The 14,344-nt window shown below is 42.9% G+C and overlaps 1 protein-coding gene across 2 annotated transcripts in view; it reads right to left on the reverse strand.

The window, feature by feature from the left end:
- The window catches only part of LOC128660611 (transmembrane protein 245), a 252,964-nt gene that overhangs the window by 14,729 nt on the left and 223,891 nt on the right, over positions 1–14,344 (reverse strand). For both annotated transcript variants that reach the window (XM_053714539.1, XM_053714538.1), the window contains one exon: positions 4,788–4,892. In XM_053714539.1, the coding sequence (XP_053570514.1) occupies positions 4,788–4,892 (105 nt within the window). The remainder of the gene's footprint in view (positions 1–4,787; positions 4,893–14,344) is intronic.

A 14,344-nucleotide genomic window follows, 5' to 3' on the forward strand; every position in this document is an offset into this window, starting at 1 on the left:
CTTGACCCGTACCTTGAGAGCTTGGCATTCTGCCGAGATGCCATGAGATCTCTTTTCAGCTGTCCCCATTTGAGAATCAAGCTGGAAAACACTTCCGGATGGAGTTCCCACTCCCCCGGGTGAAAGGTCCGTCTGCTCAGAAAATCCACTTCCCAATTGTCCACTCCTATAATGTGGATCGAAGACAGAGAGCAGTTGTGGGTCTCCGCCCACTGAATAATCTTGGCTACCTCTGTCATGGCCAAGGAACTCAGAGTTCCCCCCTGATGGTTGATGTAAGCCACTGAAGTTATGTTGTCTGAATGGAACCTGATAAACCGGGCCGAAGCTAACTGAGGCCAGGCCAGGAGAGCACTGAAGATTGCTCTCAGCTCCAGAATGTTTATGGGTAGAACTGACTCCTTCCGAGTCCAAGTCCCCTGAGCCTTTAGAGAGCCCCAGACTGCTCCCCATCCCAACAGGCTGGCGTCCATGGTCACAATCACCCAGGTGGGTCGGCGGAAGCAGGTTCCCTGGGAGAGATGATCCTGAGACAACCACCAAAGAAGAGAATCCCTTGTCTCCTGATCCAGATGTAATTGCGGAGACAGATCTGCATAATCTCTGTTCCACTGCCTGAGCATGCATAACTGCAGAGGTCTGAGGTGGAAACGGGCAAACAGAATGATGTCCACGGCAACTACCATCAGACCGATTACCTCCATACATTGAGCCACTGATGGCCGAGGAGAGGACTGAAGCATCAGACAAGAATCGAAAATCTTTGATTTCCTGACTTCGGTCAGAAAATTTTTTATTGATAGGGAATCTATTACGGTTCTTAAGAAAACTACCCTTGTAGTTGGAATTGAGTTACTCTTTTCCAAATTCACCTTCCATCCTTGAGATCGCAGGAAGGATAACAGCATCTCCGTGTGGGAGTTTGCTTGTTGAAAGGATGGCACCTGAACCAGGATGTCGTCCAGATAAGGCACCACTGCAATGCCCCGCAACCGGAGCACCATCAACAGGGATCCCAGAACCTTTGAAAAAGTTCTGGGCAATGCCGAATGGAAGAGCCACAAACTAAGTGTTTGTCTAGGAATGCGAACCTCAGAAACCTGTGATGATCCCTGTGGATGGGAACATGTAGGTATGCGTCCTTTAAATCTACAGTTGTCATAAATTGACCCTCTTGAACCAAGAGAAGAATGAATAGTTTCCATCTTGAAGGATGGTACTCTGAGGAACTTGTTAAGACTTTTGAGATCTAAAATTGGTCTGCCCCTGGGAGGAAAGGTCTTGAACTCTAGTTTGTATCCCTGAGACAGGATGTCCAAAGCCCAGGGATCCTGAACATCCCGAAACCAAGCCTGAGCGAAGGAGGAAAGTCTGCCCCTACAAGATCCAGTCCCGGATTAGGGGCAGGCCCTTCATGCTGACTGAGTCATTAGCGGGCTTCTTAGATTGCTTTCCCTTATTCCAAGACTGGTTAGGCTTCCAGGAAGGCTTGGACTGTTCCTGCTTGTTAGAGGGAGAGGAAGGCTTACCCTTGAAGTTTTGAAAGGAACGAAAATTACTCTGACGTCCTGTCTGTTTATTCCTCTTATCCTGAGGGAGGAAATGACCCTTTCCTGCCGTAATGTCAGAAATTATCTCTGCCAATCCCGGACCAAACAAGGTCTTACCCTTGAAAGCTTAGACTTAGACGACACATCCGTAAAACCAGGATTTTAACCATAAGCCTCTGGGGGCCGTACGGAAAAACCAGAAATCTTTGCTCCCAGTTTGCTAACTTGTAGGGAAACATCCGTAATAAAAGAATTGGCCAACTTAAGGGCCTTGATCCTATCTTGGATCTCTTCAAGAGGAGTGTCTGTCTGAATAAAATCAGACAAAGCATCAAACCAGTATGCCGCTGCACTAGTAGCGGTAGCAATACACACCGCGGGTTGCCATTGTAAGCCCTGGTGTACATACATTTTTTTTAGCAACCCCTCCAACTTCTTATCCATAGGATCTTTGAAAGAACAGCTATCCTCTATGGGAATAGTGGTTCTCTTAGCTAAGGTGGAAATTGCCCCTTCCACCTTGGGGACCGTCTGCCAAGACTCCTTGATAGAGTCAGCAATAGGAAACATCTTCTTAAAAAAAGGGGACGGAAAAAAGGGATATCCAGTCTCTCCCATTCTTTAACAATAATCTCTGTAGCTCGATCTGGTACGGGAAAAACCTCCACCATGGAATATACATCAAAATACTTGTTAAGTTTACTAGACTTATTAGGATTGACTACTACAGTAGGGTCGGAGTCATCCAATGTAGTCAAAACCTCCTTTAAGTGGTAAACGAAGGTGTTCCAGCTTAAACCTAAAGGATACAACTTCAGCATCAGAAGAAGGAACTACACTGGTCTTGAGTCTGAGATTTTACCCTCAGGTGCTACTGAAGTATCCTCCTCCTCAGATTTTTGGGAGGGAATATTCGGAATAGCCAAGACCGTGTCAGAAACCTTACGTACTGATTCTTTACATGTCCTCTTGCACTTTCCCTGCAGCATGGGGAAAGCAGACAACGCATCACATATCAGAAGACATTAGGGAAGCGATGTCTTGCAAAGTCACTCCAGACGGAGCTTGAGAGGTAGTGCAGGGCACTGTATGAGTGGATTATAGTATTTGAGGCACCTGAGAAAAAAGCTGCGGCATATCTTGAACATTGTCAGAAGACTCCTGAACAGCATCCTTACTAGACAATGTTGGCTCAGAATCAAAAAGTCTATCCCTATAACTTAATGTTCTCTCAATACATGAGGAACAAAAAGGGATTGGTGGTTCAACATTAGCATCCAAACAAAGTACATGCAACATCTTGCACAGCCTCTTTGTCCATCTTTACCCAGAATTAAAAATAAAAATTTTAATCTCAAGATCACACAAAAAAAAGTTACTGTCTCTTTAAATATAAAAAAAGGAAACTGCTTTATTTTTACAGCAAACACTTTAATCTACTGTGTAAAAAAAAATGTTTTGCAATTATTAACCCCTGACAGCCTCTACACCTCAGTTTTAGCTCTTGCTGAGGTGCCTACCTGCCCTGCTGGAAAAAACGGAGCCAATAGATCACAGATGGGTTCCGGACTCAAACTGGAGCAATATACACAAGGTCCTCACTTGGAAGCCCTGAGACTAACTGCAGAGAAATGCACCCCTTCGTACACAGGAAGAGAAGAAGAGAGCGCGAAAAGGACATTTTCAGTGCGTCAGTTAGCCCCGCCCATCGAGAACGTAACACACTAAACTCCCGGTCGGTATGAATACAGTAATGTAAAAAAAAAATGCCGGGAGCAAGATAACACAAACCACCATAAAAATGAGCCCATCTCCTCGTCCCCAGTGCCTGCACCGCTACCTAAAACAAGCCCATTACTTCGCTATGAGCCCTATTCAGTGTCCCATTAAAATGTAGTAAAGTGCCATCTTTTTCCTGTGCAGTCCCAGAAAAATAAAAATAGCACTTACCTCAAAGTCAGGTTTGAGAGGTCTTCTCCCTCACATGGACCTGTGAAACAGAGATAAAGACTGAGTAATCTTACTCAGGCTTTCAGTATTAGGGCAGCATTAACTACATGGGAGGCGCAGTGAGGATTGTACCCCACAAGTTCCCATTGCTTAAAAGCCACCACTGCTCGACTGAAGAGACTGATGTGGACTACGGTTACACCCTAGTAGAACAAACAGCACCAGCTTGTACTGTTAAAAAAAATATATATATTGATTGAAGAATCTTTCCAGACACCTAACTTTACCCCTTCCTTTCTCTAACGTAGGCAAAGAGAATGACTGGGGTGGGAAGGAAGGGAGGTGATATTTAACAGCTTTGCTGTGGTGCTCTTTGCCGCCTCCTGCTGGGCAGGAGTGATATTCCCAATAGTAATTAGATGATCCGTGGACTCACTGTGTCATTAGAAAGAAAGGCTTTTCTATAATTTCGTTAGAATGTGTCATTTTAGAACTAGGGACCCTGCAAGTCTGTGTTAAACCTCTGCAAATGGGTTATACTGTACAGGTAGTTAAACGGACATTCCAGCCAAAATTGAAATGCACATAGATAAATTACATATTTGGATAGAAACTTATTTGCAATATACATATAATGGCAAAAATGCTTCTAATAAAAGTTCTGTTTTAGTGTTAGCATTTTACTCTGCACGTGCATGTGAAGCATAACTAGATATTTTCATTGCACCAGCATTTTAAATACTGAAGCTGCTCAGAGCTCCAGTGGGGCTTGTTTCATATCAGCAATTAACAAACTGAGTCATTACCAGATAGTACAAGCACCTTAGGTTCTCTGAGCAAATGCTGTGCTTAAAATGCTGGTGCATGGCGCATACTCAAATACACTTTTGAAATAGCTATAGCTTTTATTAGAAGCATTTTTGCTAATACATGTATATTACAAACATGATTCTATTCAAAACTGAAATTCATCCGTATAAATTCCAATTTTGGCTGGAAGTTCCCTTTAAAGTGCTGCTCGGGAGCCGCATAGAACTGCTGATCAGAAGGTGAAAAAGTGTCAAATGAACAGCTAAGTAGTGCAACTAATGCTGTTGATTGGGTCACCAACAGTAGGCCTGCAGGGTTGCTATCGCTAAAATGAAGTCCTCTAAAAAATTAGAGCAAGCCATTTTGCATTATAATGGCCCTTTAAGTAAGAAAGCAAAAAAATAAATCGAAATGAGATTCCTCACTACCCTTATTGGACAGAAGCTGCAGAATATTTATTTGTCTTTTATACTATACCTTTGCTGTAAGGAGCAAGCCTAACAGAAGGGTTCCAATGACAAGCAAAAATATGATGAATATGCTGATTATCTTGTCGATACTTTTCTCCAGCCAAACTATCAGCTGTGCCATTAAAGAAAAGAAAAAAAAAAATTAAAACAAATCATACATAAATTATTAGTTTATTACAATTTATAATGTGTCCTTGGTTGAATAAGAACACGTGAAATAATAACCAGCAATGTATAAACAGCATATATTCTAAAAAGAGCTTCCTGTGCACACAGGAAACCGCAAAATAAAATAAATATCAAAATAGTGTTTTAAATTTCAGTTTAGCAAATACCACACATTTTGTTTTTGACAGTTTGTGTTTCTATTTCTGGTAATCAGGATTCTTTTACTCAGTGCTAGTAAATTCAAGAAAAACAGACATTAAATTTAGACAACAGAGATTAGCTTAATAGCATAAAGTTAATATTTTAAACTTAAATAAAATATTTTAAGACAGATGCAAACTGGTTAATCCATCCAGCTTCACCATTTTCTAAAAAGAAATAAAATAATTAAAAAATGTTGTAAACCTCAAGACAGCTGTATGCAGGACTGGGAATTTCCTGACTAGTGAGAAACTGCATCAGACAAGTAAGAAAACAAAATGTATGCTTACCTGATAAATTATTTTCTTTCCTGGCATGGAGAGTCCACAAATACATTTAATTACTAGTGGGAATTCAACTCCTGGCCACCAGGAGGAGGCAAAGAACACCCCAGCAGAGCTGTTAAGTATCACTCCAACTTCGCATAAACCCCCAGTCATTCAGCCTAAGGAATATGGAAAGAAAAGAGAACACAAGGGTATAGCGGTGTCTGAGGTTTAAAATTTTTCACAAAAGCCGTCTTAAAATTATCAGGTAAGCATAAATTGTTTTCTTTCCAATGGCAAGAGGAGTCCACAAATCCATTCAATTACTAGTGGAAACCAATACCCAAGCTAGAGGACACAGAATGGAAGGGAGGGAGTACAAGACAGGCGGACCTAAACAGAAGGCACCATCGCTTGACGAACTTTCCTCCCAAAAGAAGCCTCAGCTGAGTCAAAAGTATCGAATTTGGAAAACCAAGTGGCCGCCTTGCAAATTTGTTCCATAGAAGCTTCATTTTTGAAGGCCCAGGAAGAAAGACAGCCCTAGTGGAATGAGCCGTAATAGTTCATCTGTCTCATAAGCCAACCGGATAACACTTCTCAACAAGGGAGAAAGTAGAAGTAGTGGCCTTCTGGCCCTTATGCTTACCAGAGAAAATGAACAGGACAGAAGATAGCCGAAAATATTTATTTAGTTGCCGGTAGATAAAATTTTAGAGCACGCACAACATCCAGGTTATGCAACCGGTGTTCCTTCTGAGAAGAAGGATTAGAATAAAGCGAAGTAACAACAATCTCCTGATTGATGTTGCAATCCGACACTACCTAGGGAAGAAAAAAAATCCCAACTTAGTACGAAGGACCGCCTTATCCGCATGAAAAATAAAAGGTAAGGGGAATCACACTGCAGAACTGAAAGCTCGGAAACTCTGCGAGCAGAGGAAATAGCGAGGAGAAACTAAACTTTCCAGGATAACAACTTAATATCAACAGAGAGCATAGGCTCAAACGGAGCCTGCTGCAGAACTTTAAGAACAAAATTAAGGCTCCATGGAGGAGCAACAAGTTTAAACACTGGCCTGATTCTGACCAAGGCCTGAACAAAAGATTGATCATCTAGCAGGTCTGCCAGACGTTTATGCAAAAGAATAGACAGTGCAGAGATCTGACCCTTCAGAGTACTGACTGATAAGCCTTTCTCCAGGCCATCCTGAAGAAAGGACAGAATGTGGGGAACACTAACATGACTCCGAGAAACCCCTTGATTTGCACCAATAAAAGGTAACCAAAGTCCCAAGTAACCACCAGAGCGCTAACTAAACTACTTGTGGATCCCTTGATCTAGTTTCGAATTTTGGAAGTTTGGCGATTAGAAGAAACACCATCAGATCCAACTACAGAACTTCCCACCTGAGAGTTATCATAGTGAATACTACCAGATGAAGTTATCCACTTGCCAGTAGTCCACCCCTGGGATGTGGATGGCAGAAAAGTGACAATTGTGAGACTCTGCCAACTGAAGAATGCAAGTCACTTCCTTCATAGCTAGGGAATTCAGTGTCCCTCCTTGGTGGTTGATATACGCCACCGAGGAATGTGGTTCCAATAGAAATCTGAGAACGGACCGAACACAGTTGGAGCCAAGATATCGGAGCATTGAAAATGTGTCGGGAGGGCAGAATCCTGAAACCAAATTCCCTGAGCTTTTAATGAACCCCAAAGGCATCCCAGCCCAAAAGGCTGGCATCCGTAGACACAATCTCCCAAGACAGTCTCAGGAAACATGCGCCCAGGGATAGTCCTGAGAGAGCCCCCTGGACAGGGAATCCCTTGTCCGGATGTCTAAGACTATCCTCTAAGAGAGGTCCGAGTGGTCTCCATTCCATAGTCTGAGCATACAAAACTGTAGAGATCTCAGATGGAAACAAGCAAAAGGAATAATGTCCATGAAAGCCACCATAAGACCAATTAGTTCCATACACAGCTACTGATGGACGGATTGTCAGGGTACCAGGAATCAGACTGAGACGTGAAGTGCAAAAATAATCACACAAAAAATAATAAAGTCCACAAGCCAAATGACAAGCCAGGAGTCAAAGCCAGAGCTGGTAGACGAGCAGAGTCCGGAGCCAAAGAGAGTAGTCAGACACGCCGGAATCAGGAACCAGAAGGTACTTCAGACAAGCCAGGTAATACACAGGAACTGGAACACAGGAACTAGCAAACAAGTCTGAGACAACGCAAGGGCAAAAGCATACTGAACAGAGGCCCTTTAAATAATAAGTGTGAGATCATAATCCTGGGACTGCAACCTGTCTCACACGGATGATGTTCACCAGTTTGGCCATAAGAGGGCGCCCAGATGAGTGAGTAGCGTTACACACTCTGCATCAGATTCAGTGAGAGAGGTAAGTAAAATGGCAGCCAGCAGCAAATAGCAAACAAAGCAGGGTGAACCTCTGAAACAGATAGAGGACTGAAGAGAAAGACAGGTAGCAAGATTTTCTGAACTCTGTCAAGAAAATAGACATGGAGATAGAGTCTATGACCGTCTCCAAAAGACATACCCTGGAATTTGGTACCAAGGGACTATTTTCTAGATTCACCTTCCACCCATCAAAGCGGAGGATCGACAACAGCAAATCCGATCTTGCTAAATGATAAGATGGCACCTGAACCAAGATATCCAAGTACGGAGCCACCATAAATCCTTACGATCTGGCTACTGCCAGAAGACCCCTAGAACCTCTAAAGATTCGAGGGCAGAGACTAGGCCGAAAGATAGGGCTATAAATTGGAAGTGCTTGTCCACAAAGGCAAACCACAGGATTGGAAATGTTACCTGTAGATAGGAACATGAAGACATAGGAACATACTCGTCCTTCAGGTCTATGGGAGTCATAAATTGACTCTCCTGAACTAAAGAGAGAATAGAACGCATAGTCTACATTTTGAAGGACAGAACCTTGAGAAATTTGATAATACACTTGAGGTCTAAAATGGGAATGCAACATAAAAAACCTAACCCTCCGGGTGGAATCAATCCCATAACCTCCTGCACACTAAGCAGGGAAGCTAATCACCAAGCTACAGCAGTGCTTGAAAAGTTCCCTCTTTCTTCGGAACCACAAATAGGTTGGAATAGGATCCTTGACCTTGTTCCACCTTAAAGTGTCATGCCCCCATGGAGTCTTGAATTCTGGTCTCATGTTGTATCCCAGAGACTTTCCACTGAGCCACCAGAGGGCTTTAGAGGAACAGGGGATTTTTTTTTTTTTATTATTTTTTTTTTTTTAACACCATGTTGGGGCATTGCATATCCAAAATAGATCCACATTTTCCTTACTTCGGATCATCAAATATATCTGAAAAAATTATCGGAAGAGAAATGTAAGAGCTGATAAAAATTACTATGTGAATATAGGACAAGATGTAAAAGTCCTAGACATATACCCTCTCACATAAGATATATCAGGAATCCTACTGGACTGAGGTTAACAGGATTATAGCCTTATTAAGATTTACATTTATCTGACCTTACCTGCCTATATATCTTTATACCTAGTTAATGTTTTTAAATGTGTGTTTATATATTTTAAAGTGTTAATAAAAGTTATATTTGAATATTTTGTCCCTACAGTGTTGGGATGAGACTTTGTTTTGTGTAGAGAATATTGTTGCTACTTATTTTTCTTTTGATTTAATTTATATCAGGGATCCTATCTAAATAGGAAAGAAGAAGAAAAAACTCCTTTGAGTCCTAAGAACACTAAGGAAGGAGACTGACCTCAGGCCATAATATGCCATGGGCATTAGAAAGAGAAAAGGTTTGCGCTCAAGGGGTGTGAGTAGGTGAGAGCCAGGAGGAACAAAAAGAGAGAGACTTATAGTGTAATAAGTTCCAAAACAGAGGCGTATTTTGCTTGTGTTTGAAAACTGCTCACCTGGTGTTACCTCAATCTTATGAGGTAAGTAACTCGCATGGGTAGTAAATATTTCAACACTGTGGTAAAGATGGTGTTCTTAGTTTTGTCTGCTACACCTACTATGCGTGTAGTGGTAGTGTACTGCTATTATACACAAGGATGATTGTAGTACTACAAATAAAAAAAATATGAATTTATTAAATTTACAGGAGTGAAAACAATTTCTCTTGCTTCAATATAAAAAGCTCTCTGACTAAGTGATACACTCACAAAATGCATAAGGGCGGAGCTACTAGCAGCAGTGACATCACTTCCGGTTTTTCGCAGTCCAGGCATCATGGACGACACAGAAGCCGAAGATGCATCCTATACCTCCAAACAGGACTCACACAAGACGCCCAGGGAAGTTAACAATATAAATTTTAAATGCTGGATGGGTATCTCTTGGTATTGAGTATTGGTCCGTATGGGAATTCTTGGTCATCTTAAATAAGAGCTGAATATTCCCTTAAGGTATACTTTATATCACCACTTCCCTGTTATTTGTGGACTTTGGCTGAATATAAGCAGTTTAACAGAAAAACAAAATTTATGCTTACCTGATAAATTCCTTTCTCCTGTTAAGTGTGGTCAGTCCACGGGTCATCATTACTTCTGGGATATTAACTCCTCCCCAACAGGAAGTGCAAGAGGATCACCCAGCAGAGCTGCTATATAGCTCCTCCCCTCTACGTCACACCCAGTCATTCGACCGAGAACCAACGAGAAAGGAGAAGCCAAAGGGTGCAGTGGTGACTGGAGTATAATTTAAAAATTTAGACCTGCCATAAAAACAGGGCGGGCCGTGGACTGACCACACTACAGGAGAAAGGAATTTATCAGGTAAGCATACATTTTGTTTTCTCCTGTTAAGTGTGGTCAGTCCACGGGTCATCATTACTTCTGGGATACCAATACCAAAGCTAAAGTACACGGATGATGGGAGGGACAGGCAGGCTCTTTATACGGAAGGAACCACTGCCTGAAGAACCTTTCTCCCAAAAACAGCCTCCGAAGAAGCAAAAGTGTCAAATTTGTAAAATTTGGAAAAAGTATGAAGAGAAGACCAAGTTGCAGCCTTGCAAATCTGTTCAACAGAAGCCTCATTCTTAAAGGCCCAAGTGGAAGCCACAGCTCTAGTAGAATGAGCTGTAATTCTTTCAGGAGGCTGCTGTCCAGCAGTCTCATAGGCTAATCGTATTATGCTACGAAGCCAAAAAGAGAGAGAGGTAGCAGAAGCTTTTTGACCTCTCCTCTGACCAGAATAAATGACAAACAGGGAAGACGTTTGTCGAAAATCCTTCGTGCCCTGAAATTTTATCTACAGGCAACTGACTACATCTAGATTGTGTAGAAGACGTTCCTTCTTCGAAGAAGGATTAGGACACAAAGATGGAACAACAATCTCTTGATTGATATTCCTGTTAGTGACCACCTTAGGTAAGAACCCAGGTTTAGTACGCAGAACTACCTTGTCTGAATGAAAAATCAGATAAGGAGAATCACAATGTAAGGCAGATAACTCAGAGACTCTTCGAGCCGAGGAAATAGCCATTAAAAACAGAACTTTCCAAGATAACAGCTTGATATCAATGGAATGAAGGGGTTCAAAGGGGACACCCTGTAAAACATTAAGAACTAAGTTCAAACTCCATGGTGGAGCAACAGTTTTAAACACAGGCTTAATCCTGGCCAAAGCCTGACAAAAAGCTTGAACGTCCGGAACCTCTGACAGACGTTTGTGTAAAAGAATGGACAGAGCTGAAATCTGTCCCTTTAAGGAACTAGCGGATAAACCCTTTTCTAAACCTTCTTGTAGAAAAGACAGTATCCTAGGAATCCTAACCTTACTCCATGAGTAACTTTTGGATTCGCACCAATATAAGTATTTACGCCATATTTTATGGTAAATCTTTCTGGTAACAGGCTTCCTAGCCTGTATTAAGGTATCAATTACTGACTCTGAAAATCCGCGCTTTGATAAAATCAATCGTTCAATTTCCATGCAGTCAGCTTCAGAGAAATTAGGTTTTGATGTTTGAAAGGACCCTGAATTAGAAGGTCCTGTCTCAGAGGCAGAGACCAAGGTGGACAGGATGACATGTCCACTAGATCCGCATACCAGGTCCTGCGTGGCCACGCAGGCGCTATTAGAATCACTGATGCTCTCTCCTGTTTGATTCTGGCAATCAATCGAGGAAGCATCGGGAAGGGTGGAAACACATAAGCCATCCCGAAGGTCCAAGGTGCTGTCAAAGCATCTATCAGGACCGCTCCCGGATCCCTGGATCTGGACCCGTAACAAGGAAGCTTGGCGTTCTGTCGAGACGCCATGAGATCTATCTCTGGTTTGCCCCAACGTCGAAGTATTTGGGCAAAGACCTCCGGATGAAGTTCCCACTCCCCCGGATGAAGAGTCTGACGACTTAGGAAATCCGCCTCCCAGTTCTCCACTCCCGGGATGTGGATTGCTGACAGGTGGCAAGAGTGAAACTCTGCCCAGCGAATTATCTTTGATACTTCCATCATCGCTAGGGAGCTTCTTGTCCCTCCTTGATGGTTGATGTAAGCTACAGTCGTGATGTTGTCCGACTGAAACCTGATGAACCCCCGAGTTGTTAACTGGGGCCAAGCCAGAAGAGCATTGAGAACTGCTCTCAATTCCAGAATGTTTATAGGCAGGAGACTCTCCTCCCGAGTCCATGATCCCTGAGTCTTCAGAGAATTCCAGACAGCGCCCCAACCTAGTAGGCTGGCGTCTGTTGTTACAATTGTCCAATCCGGCCTGCTGAATGGCATTCCCCTGGACAGATGTGGCCGAGAAAGCCACCATAGAAGAGAATTTCTGGTCTCTTGATCCAGATTCAGAGTAGGGGACAAATCTGAGTAATCCCCATTCCACTGACTTAGCATGCACAATTGCAGCGGTCTGAGATGTAGGCGTGCAAAGGGTACTATGTCCATTGCCGCTACCATTAAGCCGATTACCTCCATGCATTGAGCTACTGACGGGTGTTGAATGGAATGAAGGACAAGGCATGCATTTTGAAGCTTTGTTAACCTGTCTTCTGTCAGGTAAATCTTCATTTCTACAGAATCTATAAGAGTCCCCAAGAAGGGAACTCTTGTGAGTGGAAAGAGAGAACTCTTCTTTTCGTTCACCTTCCATCCATGCGACCTTAGAAATGCCAGTACTAACTCTGTATGAGACTTGGCAGTTTGAAAGCTTGAAGCTTGTATCAGAATGTCGTCTAGGTACGGAGCTACCGAAATTCCTCGCGGTCTTAGTACCGCCAGAAGAGTACCCAGAACCTTTGTGAAGATTCTTGGAGCCGTAGCCAATCCGAATGGAAGAGCTACAAACTGGTAATGCCTGTCTAGGAAGGCAAACCTTAGATACCGGTAATGATCTTTGTGAATCGGTATGTGAAGGTAAGCATCCTTTAAATCCACTGTGGTCATGTACTGACCCTTTTGGATCATGGGTAGGATTGTCCGAATAGTTTCCATTTTGAACGATGGAACTCTTAGGAATTTGTTTAGGATCTTTAAATCCAATATTGGTCTGAAGGTTCCCACTTTTTTGGGAAGCACAAACAGATTTGAGTAAAACCCCTGTCCATGTTCCGACCGTGGAACTGGATGGATCACTCCCATTAGTAAAAGATCTTGTACACAGCGTAGAAACGCCTCTTTCTTTATTTGGCTTGTTGACAACCTTGACAGATGAAATCTCCCTTTTGGGGGAGAGGATTTGAAGTCCAGAAGATATCCCTGAGATATGATCTCTAACGCCCAGGGATCCTGGACATCTCTTGCCCAAGCCTGGGCGAAGAGATAAAGTCTGCCCCCCACTAGATCCGTTTCTGGATCGGGGGCCCTCGATTCATGCTGTCTTAGGGGCAAGTAGCAGGTTTTCTGGCCTGCTTGCCCTTGTTCCAGGACTGGTTAGGTCTCCAGCCTTGTCTGTAGCGAGCAACAGCTCCTTCCTGTTTTGGAGCAGAGGAAGTTGATGCTGCTCCTGCCTTGAAATTACGAAAGGAACGAAAATTAGACTGTCTAGCCTTAGGTTTGGCTCTGTCTTGAGGCAGGGCATGGCCTTTACCTCCTGTAATGTCAGCGATAATTTCTTTCAAACCGGGCCCGAATAAGGTCTGCCCTTTGAAAGGTATGTTAAGTAATTTAGATTTAGAAGTAACGTCAGCTGACCAGGATTTTAGCCACAGTGCTCTGCGTGCCTGAATGGCGAATCCGGAATTCTTAGCCGTAAGTTTTGTTAAATGTACTACGGCATCTGAAACAAATGAATTAGCTAGCTTAAGTGTTTTAAGCTTGCTTGAAATCTCATCTATAGTTATTGAGTCAAGAGTCTCTTCCAGGGACTCGGACCAAAAAGCGGCCGCGGCCGAGACAGACGCAATACATGCAAGGGGTTGCAATATAAAACCTTGTTGAACAAACATTTTCTTAAGGTAACCCTCTAATTTTTTATCCATTGGATCTGAAAAGGCACAGCTATCCTCCACCGGGATAGTGGTACGCTTAGCCAGAGTAGAAACCGCTCCCTCCACTTTAGGGACCGTCTGCCATAAGTCCCGTGTGGTGGCGTCTATTGGAAACATTTTCCTAAACACAGGAGGGGGGGAAAAGGGTAATGGCCGCCCTGATGTACTCGGCGCCACAATATCACGCACCTCCCGAGCGGGAGATGCAGGTACTGACACGTGAGGCGAGTTAGTCGGCATAACTCTCCCCTCGTTGTTTGGTGAATGATGTTCAATTTGTACAGATTGACTTTTATTTAAAGTAGCATCAATGCAATTAGTACATAAATTTCTATTGGGCTCCACTTTGGCTTTAGCACATATAGCACAGAGATATTCCTCTGAGTCAGACATGTTTAACACACTAGCAATTAAACTAGCAACTTGGAAATACTTTTCAAAGCAATTTACAAATAATAT

Source organism: Bombina bombina, chromosome 5, assembly GCF_027579735.1.
Source record: "Bombina bombina isolate aBomBom1 chromosome 5, aBomBom1.pri, whole genome shotgun sequence".
Taxonomy (NCBI): domain Eukaryota; kingdom Metazoa; phylum Chordata; class Amphibia; order Anura; family Bombinatoridae; genus Bombina; species Bombina bombina.